This window comes from Rosa chinensis, chromosome 4 (genome assembly GCF_002994745.2).
Source record: "Rosa chinensis cultivar Old Blush chromosome 4, RchiOBHm-V2, whole genome shotgun sequence".
Taxonomy (NCBI): domain Eukaryota; kingdom Viridiplantae; phylum Streptophyta; class Magnoliopsida; order Rosales; family Rosaceae; genus Rosa; species Rosa chinensis.
Window position 1 is genome coordinate 51961796 of NC_037091.1, and position 18643 is coordinate 51980438.

The window sequence follows — 18643 nt, forward strand, 5'->3', positions numbered from 1 at the left end:
GTCTAGTGGATTTATTTCCTACCTAGTTTTAGTATTTGGTCTTGGTTTTTGTCAGTTTAATTCTCAGTGTCTCTAGTTGTACACCAATTAAGGTTTCTAGGCGACTAGATTTACTGGTTTATGAGTTAGGTTGGGAGGACCGGGCCTTCTAGCTCCTCCGGCGTAGTACCAAAGGGGGATCCTGCTATGTCTACAATGTATTCAATGTCAAATGAGTGACCTAGTGTTATGTACCACTGTGGGTACTAACACATCTTCTTGTCTGTCTAGATGGCAGCGAAAGGGTATGTAAGGGTCATTCTGGCTTTTCATCAATATATTGGCCTTACCTTCTTTCAAAAATATATATATATATATATATATATTTTTTTTTTTTTTTTTTGTGGACAGCCGCATATATATAATATTTACAACACTCTCTCTTGGATACCCTTACATAATAATATGGTGTTTTGGACACACTTATTGTTTCCTCATTCAAAACATTGCTAGGTAACAAAAATCAGTGGAATAAAAACAACTCTAGTATAATGCGCATGCGTCTTAGGTAGCATATTGTTGGATGCTCTGATCAACCCTCCTTCCTGATCACAGCTCCAGTTTTCGGCCACGCCTAGAAGCCGGAATGGTTGGGTTCTCTTCCCTTCAAATTTCGTCCCCTTCGTGGTGTCGGAGCTATATCAGAAGCTTTCTCTCAACGTCAATAACGTTTCTTTGGTGTTGGTTTGCTGAGATGATGAGCCAATAGAGATTCGAAGAGGATAAGATATTTGAGTTTTCCTGCGAGTTTCCATGTTTTGGTCTATTTGGCTGTTTCTGATCGTAACTTTAGAGAGAAATATTTGAACAGTTTTGGCACCAAAGAAAGGGAGGTGGAACGTGAATTGATTTGGAACCGCTGTATGGAGAGGGGTGATTAGGAGAGGTGGTGATGCTTGCTAGCATGACGGGGATGATGGATGGATGGTGGAATGGCCAGCACTTGCTTGGAGCGGCGGGCACGCCAACGGTAGTTAGGAGACGTGGTGATGTTCGCCGAAAACTGGAGCTGCGATCAGGGAGGAGGAAAAGAAGTCCGAAGAGCAGAGAGGAGGAAGAGGAAGAAGAGGTAAACAGAAAAGAGAAAGAAATTTAAAAAAAAAAAAAACAAAACAAAAGAGAGAGAACAAATAAAAAAAAAGAGGAAAAAAGTTTTTTTTTTAAAAAAGAGTTAAAGAAAAAAAGTAGGAAAAAAAAAGAGAAAAGAGAATTAAAAAAAGAGAGAAAAAAGAGTAAAAAAAAAAAGAGTAGGAAAAAAAAAAACAAATTAAAAAAATAGAGAAAAAAGAGTTAAAAAAAAAAGTAGGAATAAAAAAGAACAAATTAAAAAAATAGGGAAAAAAGAGTTAAAAAAAATTAGGAATAAAAAAGAAACAAATTTTAAAAAGAGTAAATTTTTTTTTTGTCAATAAGGGTAAAATAGTCATTTTACTGTTGAAATAGTGTCACGTCTGCAAGATAACAGATTTTTTAATGAAAAATTGATGGCAAGGACTTTTTAGATGAAATTGGAAAGTTCATGGACTTTTTAGGTGAAATTGAAACGTCGAGACTCTATAAGTATAAGGAGTAAACAGTATTTTGTCCAAGAATTATTATTCTTGTAGTTAGTGTGGTTTTATTTAAATTTACTCATACAAGCTTTGCAAAAAGCTTACCGAGTTTTGTGTTTGCAATCCCGGTACACTATTCAAACGGTGTAGCAGACAATCCTGCAGGTCAGGAGAATCAGGGACAAGTTGAGGAGCGTAGAGCTTCAATTTTTAATCGCAGAACTTTGTTCAGTGTGTTTTTGTGATTGCAACACTTTATTTAAATTTGGTGTTGTAATAAATAACTCGTATGTTTGTTTGATACGAGATTTGAGAATTAGTGTGTTTAAATGCTTGGTTTAAATGGAAATATTTTTGAGCATATGAACAGGTTAATTGAGTTTTCACGTTTCGGATTTGAATTTATTTATTCAAAATTCAGGGCGTGACAAAAGAAGTCCGTGGACCGTTGCTAGAGGAACTCCTTGTCATCCTCATGTTCCGCGTCAGCTTCGATCTCCACCACTGGCTTGCTCACGAGCTCGACTGTCCCAAATCCTACGGCTACTGGCCGCCTGGCTTGACGAGATGATTAACAACATAGTTAGTAAAAAACTGGACGTGTATAGTATGTGAAAAATATATACGTGTATTATTCGGACATTTCTCTAAATAGTTCGTTGAAAAATTTAGCCAAATATTTTTAATTAATTAAAGAATTAATTTTTTAATTAATATATTCATTTTTGTGTAATAATGTGTAAAATACAGAAGAAAAAAAACGTAATGAAAGTATATAATACTTCAAAAATATGAGACATTTAACAAATCAATTTTAAAAATATGAAATATGGAAGTATTTTCTTCAAAAAAAAAAACGTAAATACATGTTTTATTCGTGTATAATACGAAAAAAAACCTAAATCCTAATACAAAAAATTACCATGCTAACAACCCATTGGAACGCATATTGTCCTTGTTATCACATCTTCTCTCCTTCTCGATGATAGCTTTCTTACTATCATTAATTTCTGGGTATTCTAAACACTAGAACCCTTCCCTTTCAAAAAAAAAAAACACTAGAACCCAACTACCGCCTGCTAATTAAGAATTCATGCAGACTACAAAACCAAATCAAACCCACAATAAGCATGGTCTCAAAACCTTTTGTTTTTACTCTCTCTCTCTCTCTCTCTCGATATTGTGGAGGTCTGGCCAGGTGATCAATCCAGCTTGGGAAGAGCTTGTTCACAAAAGAAAATGGTTGGTTATTACTTCTATTAAGAGGAGACGAGTGATGGATCTTACCACCCCCCCAATGGAGTTCTATTCGACCGTTTAGGGTCGAGTTATTCTAGAGGTTCTAGTTTGTTATTATGTTACTTTTCATATAAAAAAGAAAAAAGAGAAGAGTTCGTTACTTTATTCAACATGTAGGTATTGCCAAATTCCGTAATAGCCATCTTTTTACATTTAGATCTTTCTGTTGCTCACAAGGCCTTTGATTTTACATTGTTGGAGAAAATATAGACTGCCAGCATGTTCAAATTGTTGAGCAGTTGTAACAGATGGGAATAATCATAAGTGACCATTTTCTTATATTATGAAACTAGCAATAATTTTTCTTGGCATCTTGCAGTTATTGATGCAACAGTACTACTAATTTGGGATTTGCTACAATCAGGATATTCCCAAATTGGTAATGGTTTAAAGTGAACTCGGTGGTGTTGGAGGGAGGGTGAGTTAATACAGCTCATAATTGAATTGATGAAACTTTTTCTGAAAGCAATTCATAGACACATTGTACACGAAACAAGGTGTAACATCTAGGAATTTACCTCCTAAGCCTATCTGTCAATAATATTGCATCATATATGGAGCTGACCTACAATGTGTGCAGATCTTTTAAGCTGACTGCCTTTAGTAAAGTTGTACGTATACATCGACTACTCTTTAAGACATATATATACACACACACACACATGGAATGTCAAAACCTGTACAAGTTTGTGATAACCTGGTCACAGATCAATGTCTAGTAATCCTCGGATGAGTTCTTACATCACACACCACTTCATTCTTCATTACCTGTAAAGACAGAGATCTTGGAAAAGTTAGAATTTAATGTAAATTATAGATCGCCAACAAAGACTGGATAATATAAAATTCAATAAAAGTTACTGTAATAATCATTTATGCAATAACTAGGATACGTACCAGACGCGATGCTGGCTTGCTGGCTAAACAAAACCCTATTAATTTGGATCTTGTGATTTAATCAGAGCAGGTAGCCAAAAAGCATATTTCCCCACGAGAAATGATTTCGAAACTCAGTTGGCACTCCTGCCAAACATTGAACGAGGAAGTGGCATCGGTCGGGGTGACAAGGAGCTAAGCCCTTCTTTTGGGTTAACTTCAGCACCGGTGCTATCAGCAAGCGGTGAATATGGCTTTGTCACATTTTTTGTTGGCCTTTCCTGAATAACATTGCAAAACAGAAGTTTTGATTAGTAGAACCCCAGTTGTGAGGAAGTAATGCAGGCTGTCATGAGTCACCTTTAACAGATCAGTATTTATCAGCTACAAGTCTACAACAGTATATATACAACACACCAGCAATACTTTTAAGGATGCTTGTTAACTTCTCCATTCAAGCCAAGGCCAAAATTACGAATTTCTTTGTTTTTTTATTTATTATTATTTTTATTTTTTATGGATAATTTAGTGTTCTATGGTGAACACGGACAGAGATAAAGAGGTAACGTTATTATATGGCAGTTCAAAGCTCGAAGTTATAGCATCAGGATCTAACCTTTGTTTTGTTTGGTCCATAAATGCTCATTGCTCGTTCAATTGAGGTGTACACTTCAAAAGCCTGGGGGGTGTCACGGATGCACTTTATTACACGAGCTTGCTCCCTCATCTCGGTTGATCTATCACGTAAATAAAGAATGAGCCGCGAATGTGGAGCCTTTGGGTGGTCTTTTTTTCCAAATGCCAGTTCCATTGTCACCAGGTCATCCCAAAGTACATCCCACAATACCGAACAGGGATCCCTAGCTGGGTTGAACTTCTTCTGAGAAATAGTATTGGGTTGCTGGAGACCAAAAAATACAGCGTCAGTGTTTGGTGAATAGCAAGTAAGAAGGATAAATAGCACCAAAAATGATTATAATATTTACTTGCAGCAGTATCACTCTTCGATGAGTAACCACAAGAACTTTTCCTTTGCGGATTAAAAAGTGATCTTCATAAGCATCTGATAACGCAAACTTTCCGCGTACTTTAAATAGATCAACCTGGAGGAAAAATGAACCTGATTCTGCCAGCTGCAATATAACCTTCATCACAAAACATAAAATTCAGTTCAGTCACTGATCACAACAGATCATTAGCCAACAAATCCCCTAGCTGGGTATCCAAAACAAAAAATGACATACCTCGATTTTCTAGATCACATGCAATGCATAAGATCAATTTCAAAATATGTCAAATTAGTGTTTCAATCAGAGATTAAAGCCAGTCAACAACTAGTACCTGTCCTTGAGCTTTGTAGTCGTCATATGGTCCAAGTAAATTATCACCACTAATTACACGCGGCAGTCGTCTACGGAGGAGTTGATCTTCAGAAGTTATAGCTGATGCTATCTTCATTCTCATTGCATTAGCACCTTCAGTAGTTTTTGACAGAAGATCCAGAACCCCACTCACCGGTTGTGCAGCTGCACCAATTAATCCTTTTCCAACACCTTGAACAAAACCCTCAACACCAGAAGACTTAGCACCTTCAAGTGGCTTTGTCAATATGCCAGTGACTCCTCTGAAGAAGCCTTTTGCCAGTGCTCCACCTCCTTCTCTAATAACATCACCAAAGTCCTCTACACCCTTGCTTTCCTGCCAAGGTAAAAGTTATATAAAAATTCCGGTATATATAACTAAGACACTGAGATTTCGCCAGTAAAGAAATTGCAACGAGCAACAGATGGGAAAGTACAACCCAAAGAGTGTTGTACATGGCATTGGCTCTTCCCATGAGCCAGACTACATAGAAACGAATAACAGAAAAATGATAACCTAAAAGAATATACTCACTGCTCATAACACCAAGAAGAACCCAATTATAATATAGACACTGTCTTATCACATGACTAATAACTATACAAAAAGCTCCCAAAACTATATAGTTGTTTTGGAATTTAGGTTAATCCTTTTCAGCCAAGCGCTGCAAATAAGTTTAAAAGGTTATAATGTCTGTAATGCTGGTATTCCTCTCTATAGTATATAATCCTCAGAATTGAGTCGATATGCCTTGTATCACCGCAAGCGTTTCCAACAAATGCAATAACCCAGCTAGAGATAATTTCTTGAATGCCAAAGCTCCAAAGATGAGCAAATTTGCGTAGTAAACTTCACATTAAGAATGAAAAAGTTCAAGCTGAAACTCTCATATAGAAACTTCCTTTGAGTTTATCCAACATTATTCTATAGTTTCGGTTCTATAAAAACATAGAACGTATTCATACTGCTTATCGGTTCTATATTTTAACACCTTCCCTCACACGTGAATATCTCTCCGTTATTAGGGTCCACCATGTGGAATTGAACTTATATTTGGACGATGTTATTGCAGGGATATAAACTTAGGATCTCCTGTTTTGATACCATCAATTAAAGTTTTGTTATTACTAGTACCAAAAGTTTAAGCATAATGGATACAGCCCCTAATATATTTAGTTGCTTTACTATTGGTATCAAATCCTAAGCAGGGTACCTCTACCTCTGTTGCACCCGTAAAATATGTGTGTGCAGGCTAAATTAGTTGAAACAATGTCCGAATATTATCTGAAAGTAATATGCTTTAATTGAAACACATATGCAGCATACCTGTCTTTGTCGGCTTTGAATGAACTTCTTATCAAATGATAAGGCAGCCACACCCCTGCTCATATGTCCAAGTGCACTACTTGCATTACCCAGTATATCGACACCTGAGAGCAGTTGTAGAGGCTGGCCTAAAAGATCCTTTTGAATGTTTGAAATAGCAATACTAATCATGGAACTCTGCCTCATGCACACATTTTCAAGAAACCTTTGATTGATCCTCACCTGAGTAACAAATGCAGAAATAATGTATTCAAGATCTCTACTACACTAAAAAATAATATGATTAACAATAACACAGATAGTAAAAAGCCTGATGAGGAATGGATGAGCATGCGATGGATTTCAGCAGTCATCTACAACATAAATAATCTCATTTCTAGAGTACATGGTCTTACAATAATATTCACTTGTGAAACTTTCCCAAGCACTTGGGTTTGGGCACAAACTTCTATGATCAATGTCATGAACAAATGACCTTGAAAAGAAGAAACAGAAAAAGAAATGCAAGAACTTACTGCCATATTCTCAGTGTTCCCTAATGCAGTCATTAAAGATGCCCAAAATCCAAGAACACCTCTTGGCCGCTGACTAGGTGACATAGCCATTGACATTTTAAATCGAACCTCTGATATGTTAAGAACCCTGGAAGTAAAGGCAACATAATAATATTTACAAATTAACTACATGCATTGAAAACTACTTATTCAAAAGCCAACTTTGAAACAGTCCCTACATACCCAATTTCAACGATTGGATCAACAGAAACGGCAGTTGTTTGAGTATCATACAACCGACTAAGGTTGACCTGCTGAATCATTTCATGAAGGCGCCAGATGATAGGTTCATGAATGTTTATCAAAAAGGCAGAATTTTCAGGTCCCTGAATAATAAGTGCAGATATTAGTATTAGAACACAAGTAAAAAATCCTTCTCTCAGTAATAAGAACTTGGTCGTACTCACATGGAGACCAATATACGGATAGACACAAAGATCCAGTGACCCATTGGATTGCATTGTGACAGAAAATTTCAAGATATAGTCCATCTCCTCTCCAACTCTATGTGGCCTAAAGAGAACTGGCATTGGGGTTAATGGCAATTGGTTGTCCAATTGTATCCCACGCATTCTAAGTTTTAACCTGTATACAGAACAAGAACATATAGTTTCTGAATCACTACTTGTCAATCATTGAAAAAATAAAGAAAAAGCAATCAAAACAAAACTAGTATAAGAACCAACAATAATATATGCTTAATTCATTCACCTTTTACGGAGACCAAAAATATGGATAGAAGACAAATCAGTGACTAAGACGAGAAACTTATTTAAGCATTTAAATGGAAAATATGTGATATAGTTCATAATGGAAAGCTTCAGGAGTAAACATCTATAAGTGTGGACGTAAAAAAATAATGTGCACCTCAAACAGTCCATGCAGACTGTTCAAAAAGTGTTTTTTTTTTTGTGTCTACACTTTGCAGATGTCCATTCCTGAGGTGGTCTGTCCATAAAAGACTATCTAATTAAAATAGTATCCATCTATAGACTCATAAGTTAAGCAAGCTGATTTCTAAGCCACTAAGTATTAATTGAAAGCAAATTTACCTACTGACTCCAGAGCCCAAGCCGGTTGAATATGCAAAAAGAAGATTCTGAATCGAAAGGTACAGGATTTCTTCAGGTGTATGGTCAATAATGGATATCCCAAGTTCAGCTAACTCAACAATAATATGAAATTCACAATCAGAGGAAGATGCTGTTTGTTGCTGTTTAGAAAGCTGAGAGAGGGATGACGAATGCCTTCTACTTAAGATTCCAGTAGGTTCACTTTCTGGCATCCAGTCACTGATCTTGACAACATTAACTTTCTCTTCTTTTATTATGGTAACACGCAGAGCTCTAGAGGATCCACTTCCCACATTAATGGGTGGATGATCAGAAATCTCATCAATATCATACATCTCTGATTCCAATGAGTCTGCCCCCTCTACCAGCATTTCTAATAGTCGTCTTCTACCAAGATCTTCCCATAAAAAGGAAGCTGCTGAATTAGGAAGAAGGAAGGTCCATGAATCAAAGGTACCGTCCACTTGCCGAATACGGATGGGTAAAAACATGGAACGATTTTCAATCCTGTTGGTAGAAACTTAGTTGTCAGCAAAGGACCCAGAAACAAAAAACAGATGTATCCAAGCAAAATAGAACTAATGATACTGCAATGAGAGAATATCCATATCTTGAGAATGAGATGGTTTAAGAAAATTCACCAAAACAGAAAAGGCAAAAGCAATTATTTTTCTTCTGCTGAACACATTGGCATCATTCATCCACGACACCTAATAATCTAATATTATTTCCACAACTTATTACGGTTTAAAAGTGAAATGCAAAGTCTCTTAGTCATAATAAACAGTTACCTGTAAGGACTCAAGGAAGAGTTTGGACGGAAAATAACTTCCAGGCTTGAGTTCTTTGCTCCACTTCTTACTCCAACTCGTAACTGCAGTTGATCGTTTCCAGTATCTTTCCTCAAGCAAACACGCATAATACCTTCATTACAAACACTAAATGGTGTACTCCATTTGTAACCATCCACCCGCAGCTGAAAATAAAATTAACCTCATCTAAAAGTCAGAGAATGCATTTTACACATGTTGAATCAAGTGGATAGCAAATTATTAAAATCACTGACCTTCAACTTTTCAACTTTGGAACCAGACTGCCAACAGAAGGGTTTTGGAGAATCAGTAGGATGAATCCATGTCACTGCCTGAGAATCACACTGCTGCAAGCAGAGGCTGTAACCAACTCTATTCACGAACAATGTGTGGGGTTGGAAGTGCACAACCTGAAAATTAACCATGGTCAGTTTATACCAAATATATATATATATATATATAGCAATGCCCTTTCGCATACACTAATTCTACAGTTATTATAAACATGATGATGGCATGATTACCAGGATATTTATCTCCTTGTTTTCTTATTTTGTTTATGATTCATCCAATGTTCTAAATAACAGATCTAGTGAAAATATTCACTAGACTAGTTTGGTAGGCCTGGTTTCACAAGCTAGCACTTCCCCGAAAAATAATAAAAGAAAATTAAGTCACAGGATAGCAAATTCAACCTTTGTTCTGTCTGAGGTCATGTTCAAGCGCGCTGAAAGCATGTAATAAGATCCATCTGAACTGAATGCTTTTACATCAAGCCGTTCCTGAGAAAAATAAAATAAAATCAGAGTCCCATAAAATACCAAAAAGAAGAATTCTCAGCTCTGAAGCTGTATTACAAGAATAACAAAAAAAAAAAAAAAATCTTCAAAGTGAATTCGATGCTCTCTCTAAACACCTTCTTTTCAAGCTCATGAAGAGATATTCCAGAACTGTAAATTTCCGAATGGCGAATCGCAACAGAAAGGCCAACTCGAGAGGACGGATACACATCTTTTTGAGATGAAAACAGCATAGCTCCACTGCGGCTTTTGTAGTCTTGCGGAGAAAGCATGTTAGGAACAGGACTAGTATCCTCAATAACTTCAAGTACTTGAATGTTTCTCCTTGCAGCTGAATGCTTCCTTTCCATGGAGGTTGTAGGATTTTTTAAAGCTGTCTTTGCAGAGTTGACTGCTCTAGAAACAATTGGGGAATCTGGGTCTACATTGTCCAAAGGCTCCACTTCCACCACTCGATACGCCAAAGAAATAGATGACTCATTAATGATCCAATAAGGAACAAAAAACCTTATCATTTTGGGTGCAACAGTGGTCCCTCCCATGTCACGTTCAATACTCACTCGCAGTCTCCTACAAATATGATGGTAATGGAGATCATGTATATGACAACCAAAAACGCATTCGTTATATTAGCTTCAAAAAATTTGTTATGCCAACAAGTACTAAACTCAGGCATCAGAACGCAGACATCATCCTAGAATCTTACATAAATGTACATACGAGTAGAGGACAAATGCCAAAGTCGTACCAATTACATTAAAACTATCATAACATCCACACACACACACACATACACATGTAATTTTGGAAGAAATAAAGAATCTGTCGATGAGTACATTATTCCAAATTTTAATGCTACTCACGGAAAGGGTCACACCAAGTTTTATTGTTCAAAACAGAGACCACTATTAGTGTGTTACAAATCCCAAGTTTTACTGCTAAGGAACAAAACATCATATTAAGAATGAAGCTCTAAATCACGAATCTTTTTTTTTTTTTCACATCTAAGTGAGCTACATACTAAACTAGTAATTTGATAGAAAGCTTCATAGCATTTTAAAAAAAGAATGTATGTTGAGATTCTGAGAATGTCATTCAGTATGGTATTTTGGCTCCAACCCTGCCGAGAGAATAAGAAGCTGGGAAATATCCAAAAATTTTCGAAGCCCCTTGCATGTGCAATTAAGCCTAGCCTAGCAAATTGGGGTCTGCTAGTATTGGAATACAAAATGATTGTTGGCCTACATCCCAACTGTTTAGATATTTAGGAACAATGGTATCCCAGCAAAAGTTAACGTTGCATCAGAATGAGATCATGATTTCAAAACCTACAGTAGAAATGTCCAGGTAATCGCACGTTGGGATCCATAGTGGTGATGGGAGGTCCAGACGTTGTGAATATTAATAGTTTACCAATGTCCTAAAGCTTTTGAAGACAGTAGCAAGCTAACAAAGTTTAACCAATTAAAGAAAGAACAAAACTAAAAAATTTATCGGGAAGCACTTACCTTTTACTTTTCTGGTGAACCATCCAGAATGATGAGACATGATCATTAGAATATAGATTCAAAACAAGAATGGGGCCCTGCAAGGACAATAAATATAGTTATTAAACTCTTAATCGTATCAAGATATTAGAAGTGTCTTTAATTTGACGAAAGTGATTACCTTCTCCATGACCCAGCCACCCTGAACAAACAAGGTGAGATATATCGGTTTCTGAATGTCTGCTGAATATATATGAACACCGCCACGTGAAGAGATCATACCATTCTGGCGCTCAATACACTTTCCTTCTTTTATCTTTTCCCAAATGGTGAATCCAGCCGGACAGGGAAGTCTGTTTTCCAACTTCATAGGAGAATTGACAGAGATTCTCCAATCATAAACAGGTGCGTTGAGTTCAGTATGAAGAACTGAGGCATCTGCCCCAACACTAAGCCAAAGTTGTTTATTTATGTTACTAGTACAACACAGAAGTTTATCTTTCTTCTCAAGCTGATTCAACTGAAAAGTAACATTAGGCATCGTATTTTCTTGCTTTGAAGTATACTGTCCTGAAAGTGAAACCTGATCCATAACCGTCAAGTCCTTTCCAGATGCATAACCAGATCCCACCGCAACAACAGAACCCCAGGAATATGGACGCTGAGGATGATCAACAGAAGGGCAAATTTGTAAGCACTGGTCAGAATCACTTGATGTACTTTTCCAAGGTAAAACAAATGAACCTCCAGGGTTTATGGCAGAGACATCATTCCTAGGGCGATTTATGTTTCCACTTGTTCCAGATGAGGAATCATAAACTTGAATCAGAGAAGCACCACATACTGAAAGTTTCAATGTAACATCAGTCTCATTTACAACTGTTGCAAGACCCCTGAAAATAGCATGTTTCCTGCCATTTTTCAGCATAACTTCCAGAGCAATAAAATCATCCTGTAACAATTTTGGAACAACTGACAATGGAAGCAACGCCCGTATGCCCTGCCAAACACCTTTGGGGCCCAGACCAATATAGAAACCTATGTCTCTATCAACTACATTCTCATTCTCCAAATCTCTTTGAAGACTAGGAGTTGTTTTCCTCTCAAAATAAGAAGTTGAAACCAACAGGCAACCATATTCGTCCGGGTCTTCAAGTTGGTTATGTTGAACCTTCATAGTAATGAAAAAAAAAAACTTATATCACATCCAGAATATGTATAAGGCCAGTGTCACCACACATGCATAAATAGTATGACAAAGACAGCTCACCGTCCGCTTTAGCGGATAGGATACCATATTCTGAATATCATGACCTTGATGGAGAACCTTCACTGAGGCTAGCTTCCTCAACATATTCGCATCTTGCCCAACAGAAAATGAGAGTGCACCAACTACTTCACCTATATCATTAAAGCAGCAATTTTGAAACCGCAAGAGAATTTTAACTGTAATTTTTATTTTTTATTTTTTAAATTCTTTTGGTGGGAAGTGGTAGAAAGAAGCTGGGAAACAATTATTAATAATTAGTGTATATCCTTTTGCATAAAAAGATCCAACTACAATATTCTCATTCATTTGTTAGGTGCACAGAACCGAAAAATTAACAGAAAAAAACAAGTCAGCAACTACAAAGTAGAGCTCTATTTGGGAGCCAAGAAATGTGCTATAGAGAAGCCTCTATAATATGGTTACAAGTAGTAAGAGGCATGGGAATAGATATTCAGGATTATGGACTAGTATGAGGGAACTCGTCACCTCCTGAATCCAAGGTTTACTTATCAGATAAGCATGTGAATCAGCTATCCAAGGGTAGTAATCAGCATAGAGAAATTAATCAGAAATGCGAATAAAAGATCACAATCCTAAACCAGAGAAGGATGCCAATAGCACTTACCCTTTCCAGCTTTTGCTGCGAGGTTTGTCACCTCCACTTCCAGTTTAGCTGGGCCCTGCAACACTTGCACACTCAACACTTCCAAAAAGAAACAGAAAATATTGCAGACTGCTTATATCTTGGTCAACAGTATTAGCCACATGCAGCAAGTTACATTTTGTTTTGCAAAAATCACTCACTTGAAAAATATAATAGAAATTTATTTCAAAGTTTTAAGCTGTGGAGTATACATACTGAAATATTAGCCAGGAAATTTTCGTTAGGTAAATAACATAAATAATACTAGACCAGAATCGCCAGAGGGATCACGCATGTAGAAGTTTAAAAGTCCTCCAAAGATTAACAACAAACAATCAGGAACGCAACTTTTATGCTTGTAAAAAGGAAACACATAGAATAGTGTAAAAGACTGTGTTGAAAACTACAACTTGGGCATATCACCTACGTATCCGCCAATGAAACAATGGATACTTTTCCCAATCTATCCGCTTACACTTTGGCTCTTAAAGAGATGTAGGGCGATCTTAGAACAGAACAGATAGAAGCAAAGAGTAAATTCCAGTCCAATTAATTGAAAAAATACCTTCCGAGGAACTTCAAATATGAAAAGTTCATTCCATTCTGCAGAGCCTTCATTCCGGTTACTATTTTTTGAAACTGAAGGCTTAACGCATTTTGTCCTTGCACTTTGAGGAAAAAGTTTTTGTTGATCTGTTGCCTGGCTATCAACAGCAAGTCTCAAAGCACATAAGAAGTTATGGCTATTACCATCATCTGTAATAGGCAAACCCTACAAGAAAAAAACAACATTAATTTATTCCCAAGTAGGAGTAAAAAGATATATCAATTTCACGCAAGAAACTTGATAGTTTTAGGGACATCTACAACCTTAGCTTCATGAATTTGTATAGCAACATAATAACGAGCTTCCTTGGATTCATCTGCAACATTTAACCTGTCTGAAAACTGTGGAGGTGGAACCCATACAGAGACAGAGTCACCATGATGCAACTGGTTCACCATATCTGAATTTTGTTCAACTTTTTTCAGATAGACATCGCAACCAAGTTTATTCTCTACTATCACAGTCTGAAAGTCGTCATCATCCAGTGCAGACAAAGTCTGGTCCTCTCCTTTACCGCTTAGACCACAAGCTTCCTGCAGAAAGAGTGATAACTGGGAAAGTAAAAATTATTGAATTCCCCTTGGAGAAAGAAAAAAGAGAGAGAGAGAGAGAGAGAGAGAGAGAACAAAATAATACACACACACACGGGCAGTTATGAACGCAACATATTAACTCTATGTATTACCTCATTTATCTTCTTTGCTTTCTGTTCAAGGTCTAATTGTCTTCTCCATGACAGAATAGTCCCTACAAAAGTTTCAAGATTTGCAGCGCTGACATTTATATTAACGATACTTGTGGCAGCAATACGCATTGTCTTCCCAAATTCTGATGGCGAGCGTACATTAGAATCATATGTTTCAAACCTTGAAAAAGTCCAATAATAAAAATAATAAGAAGTTCAATCATTTTATGAAAATGATAAAACAGAAAATGAGAAAGACCAACGTAATACTTGAATATTCCATCAAAAGGTTCCACAAGCGGCTCCCACGCTTCCAACTGAGTATTGAAGGTTGATGCAGCAATAGAGGAAATTAGTACTGCATTCATGGCTTCTACTCGACCATGTGTTGCAAGTTTGATATTGGTGATTGTTGTGTCAAATAGTGGGGTCATCTGGAAGAACCCAAATTAACCCATACAATAAGTAATAGGAAAAACAAAAGAAACAAAAAACAAAAGACAAAAAAATATCTTTAGATTGGAATCAGGGTAATTTATTGTTTACAGAGCATACCATTCCACACAAGCTGTCTAAAACAGTTACAGACAAGCATCTTAGCTTCACCTCAGCAGTTATGTTTTCCTTAGTCTTGGGTTTCATGGAGTCACCAATAGCATAAGCCAATCTGCTAGACGGTTTTTTCAGATCACCACGTGCAAGAAAAGTGCATGCCTACAGAAACATAAGACCAACACAAATGACGAAGATTGTGGCATGGTAAAAAGTTAACAAATCCAAAAACAGTATGAAAAAACTTGACATGGAAGCAATAAGAGTATCTTGCCCTGTACAACCATACCAATTAGGTTAGCAGCTGAATATTTAAATGACAGATTATTCGTCTTCAATTGATTTGATTTTTCTAGGCTTGTTTGCATGGAAAGAAGTAACAAGATATTGAAGAGGAGGCAGTAAAAATGGGATTTCTATGGGAAAGAATCTGTTACTCTGCTTCTTTATGAACATAATTGTCTAAACAATCTAGGGGTATTATCTCTATGTCATTCAACGCACTCTTAAAAAGAGGTTGTAGTGATTCAGGTGTTACACAATTTGGAAGGCCTCACTCTTTTAATGTACATCAATATCTTATTAAGTAGGATTGTCATGTTAGATATCAATCTCGTCCATCTTTTCTTTTATTGTTTCTTTCTCCTTTTTTTCTTTCTTGAGGGTATTGTCCCCCACCCGCCTTCCCTCCCCCCCCCCCCCCCCCCCCCAGCGCCCACCAACACAACAAAAATAAGCAAATAAATAAATACTGACCTGATTTTCAACTCTCCAGATGCTCCAGCACTGAGAACCCTTTGAAGCTGAAGATCTTGAAATGGGCACCTCAAGAATATTAGCTTGGTTAACCAGATCCATCCTAGGGCAGCAAAATGAGTTTACACCTGGGGGTTCATCTATTCTGGAGACTATGCATCCTAGAGAAGCATAACCTGGTGGAGCAATTGGGTACCAGAAGAAAGCTTCATCAAAACCTTTCCCTACCACATGGGCAACTTTAGTAAATTGCACGGGTTTCGCAGATATTTCAGGATCATCAGCTCTAAATATTATGCCAACAGCTGGTGGTTCTAAGCTGAAAGGAACAAAGAAAAAAGCTGATTAATAAAATTGGCAAACGACAAAATATAAATCAAATGATCAAATCTAATAAAGAACATTAGGAGATAAAGAGTTCTAACCCTTCAGTAATGCAATCACCCAAGATGGCATAGCCTTGACGAGGAATGGGTCTCCATATTGAGACTGGTCGGCGAATGTCACTACCCTTGTCCCACCAGATTCTCTCAAAGTTAGGGGTAGACATATAACATTTAGTTGCCTTTGAATTTGATCTGACAATATCCCATCCAGAAGAATGTGCACTCTGGTTTCTGCTTACCTGACTTTCACGGTTTTCAACAACAGCTAAATCTGAGGCAGGTTCTTTAGCAGAAGAATGATGCCGACTTGAGTTCCAAAGAAGAAGATGATTGAGGTTACAACAACGGGCTTGGGAAGGGCATTCAGTAGAAGAATGGGCATAAAATGATCCAAGCACATTCTCTACACGCCAGATGCTAAATCCAGATGCAAATTGAGGATTTGATGCAGAGCGGAACAAGCATTCTATATAGGTTGTTGATGTTACAAGATCGCAACGAATGCAATAAACAATGTGGTTGGGTGGGGGTTCCTTCCCAATATTTGCTACAGAACCCAATGCTGTGTATCCTGGTGGTGCTATAGGCATCCAAAGAGAACAATCTGTACTAATATCAGAGTCATCCCCCATAAATCCTTGAATTGCAGAGAACAATCCTATGAGATTGAAACCAGTTGGTTTACACACACGCCCATATGTATTACTCACTGCCATTACTGCCTGTGAGGGAGGAACTGGCCTGAAGACACACACAAACAAAATGAGAAAAACTAAATATAGCATTGAAACATACAATGATACAAAAGAGAACTGCACAAGCCAAGAAATTGAAAATCTTCACCATATAGAGCAACCTTGATGAACATGAACTGAATTCAAGGAGCTTAAACCAAACAATCACTTCTCTATTAGTTAGGTCATCTCGGTTTTCTTGCTTTCTCTTCAAAATAGCCAGATGAAAGATCATATGCATAATGCTTGTAGCTCACGTAACTGCTAGTCCTCTACATAGGCAAGAGTACTTGCAAGATTGCTTTCTTATAGTTTTATTAATTAAATTGCATAAGCAGTTGCCAGAAATGTAAAGGAGTTATATGAAGATGTGGAGGTTTAGTGCCATGTTAATGGTATTTTTATGTATCTCCTTAGATAAGTTCTTGGCACGTTTACTTACTTGGAATGAAAAAAAAATCATGAATCGGAGACAACTGGAATGGGAGAAGAAAGGAATCGGTCTTGATTCCGGAGGCTCTCATTCCTAAACCCATCTCCCCCATTCGTAATCAAATTCCTGAGTATCCAGGAATTGATTTCTGACAAGGAGGTTGGACCTACTTTCATTTTGATTCTTTTATGTGTTAGTAAACGCATGATACTTTTACCCCGGAACCATTCCGATTCCTTTGTGTTAGTAAATGTAGGACTACTTTTACCCCGGAATCATTCCCTCCATTTTCATTCCCATTCCAAGTAAGTAAACGTACCCTCTATTTCTACAGACTAGAATAAGGGTTATTAGCATATACATTGAGTGCATAGGGAAAAGATTAAAACAAAAAAGACAAGGAATAATCTCCTCTGTGTAGTACACCAGTAAGCAGGTAGGTAGTTATGAGATAGGATCAGTTTTTTGGGGCATCTTCTGAGCTTCAAGATTATTCCTTCAGGTTACATTTTATGTTTTGGTACAATATTTAGATGTTGCTGACGTTGTTTGTTTTAGATTAGTACTTGGACTGTTCAGTTGACTACTTGTCTACTGTATAACTACATCTATTTCAAAAAATTAAACAATTAAATTAAATTAAAAAATTACTACTGATAATCATGCAGCATTAGCACATGCGTGGTTTTATTTGCCATAAAACTTTGGTCATATTTAAAGCACCTTCCTTCTTGACTTTACTACTTGAAAAACTTGCATAATTGTAGCATACAACAAATACAAGTATTCAGAATGGTGCATGTTTGGCAATATAAAAATTAACTATCGTTTTAACTTTTAACCAATAACAGCTAAACCTTTTGACTGATAAATTGATTAAATTCCATAAAAGTCTTACTTTGATGTCACGCAATCTCCCAAAATAACATAATTTGAAGGTGCTCGAGGCCTCCAAAACGTAAGGTTGAAACAGGACCCATTTTCTGCATATGCATATGAAATATTCAAGGCTTTCATGAGTAACAGGAATGTAAGAAAAATAATGCATGTAAGATATCATCATATAAAACTGTTCCTTATAAGTGAAAAAAGACCTTTTGGGGATACCCAAATTCGATCGAAGTTGGTACAAGGAGCCAAGGGTGCTGAATTTCCATATTGCAATGCAGCTGTTGCCTGGCTTTGCAAATTACTTATAAGAGATATAGCACTTAGTGATAGATGGAAGCGGATATCAGTTGATAACAAGGACATATTTGTTTTGTCCTTAACGGAAGTGTATCCCCCAGATATATCCACTGGATCAAGCACAACAAGCCCAGAACCAGCCTCAACAGTAAGATCCTTCACCAGAGCTCGAACCCAGGTATCATTTTCTTTAGATGCATACCTGCGA

The 18643-nt window shown here is 37.0% G+C and overlaps 1 protein-coding gene across 4 annotated transcripts in view; it reads right to left on the bottom strand.

Annotated features, from left to right (window-relative positions):
- Nucleotides 1-3310: 3310 nt before the first annotated feature.
- The window catches only part of LOC112196921, a 35156-nt gene continuing 19823 nt past the window's right edge, over nucleotides 3311-18643 (bottom strand). For 2 of the 4 annotated variants that reach the window (XM_040517967.1, XM_040517965.1), the window contains 27 exons: nucleotides 18342-18637; nucleotides 18146-18230; nucleotides 16120-16821; nucleotides 15695-16013; nucleotides 14942-15100; nucleotides 14657-14820; nucleotides 14387-14567; nucleotides 13965-14252; nucleotides 13660-13866; nucleotides 13077-13131; nucleotides 12452-12582; nucleotides 11363-12352; nucleotides 11203-11279; nucleotides 9811-10264; nucleotides 9590-9676; nucleotides 9149-9304; nucleotides 8874-9058; nucleotides 8062-8589; nucleotides 7417-7594; nucleotides 7193-7335; nucleotides 6971-7097; nucleotides 6456-6677; nucleotides 5109-5465; nucleotides 4754-4912; nucleotides 4384-4668; nucleotides 3789-4048; nucleotides 3311-3659 (listed from right to left, as the gene is read on the bottom strand). In XM_040517967.1, the coding sequence (XP_040373901.1) occupies nucleotides 3902-4048; nucleotides 4384-4668; nucleotides 4754-4912; nucleotides 5109-5465; nucleotides 6456-6677; nucleotides 6971-7097; nucleotides 7193-7335; nucleotides 7417-7594; nucleotides 8062-8589; nucleotides 8874-9058; nucleotides 9149-9304; nucleotides 9590-9676; nucleotides 9811-10264; nucleotides 11203-11279; nucleotides 11363-12352; nucleotides 12452-12582; nucleotides 13077-13131; nucleotides 13660-13866; nucleotides 13965-14252; nucleotides 14387-14567; nucleotides 14657-14820; nucleotides 14942-15100; nucleotides 15695-16013; nucleotides 16120-16821; nucleotides 18146-18230; nucleotides 18342-18637 (6682 nt within the window). In that variant the 3' untranslated portion in view covers nucleotides 3311-3659; nucleotides 3789-3901. Of the gene's footprint in view, nucleotides 3676-3788; nucleotides 4049-4383; nucleotides 4669-4753; nucleotides 4913-5108; nucleotides 5466-6455; nucleotides 6678-6970; nucleotides 7098-7192; nucleotides 7336-7416; nucleotides 7595-8061; nucleotides 8590-8873; nucleotides 9059-9148; nucleotides 9305-9589; nucleotides 9677-9810; nucleotides 10265-11202; nucleotides 11280-11362; nucleotides 12353-12451; nucleotides 12583-13076; nucleotides 13132-13659; nucleotides 13867-13964; nucleotides 14253-14386; nucleotides 14568-14656; nucleotides 14821-14941; nucleotides 15101-15694; nucleotides 16014-16119; nucleotides 16822-18145; nucleotides 18231-18341; nucleotides 18638-18643 lie in introns of all 4 variants that reach the window. The other 2 variants (XM_040517966.1, XM_024337405.2) reach the window with 2 other exon arrangements.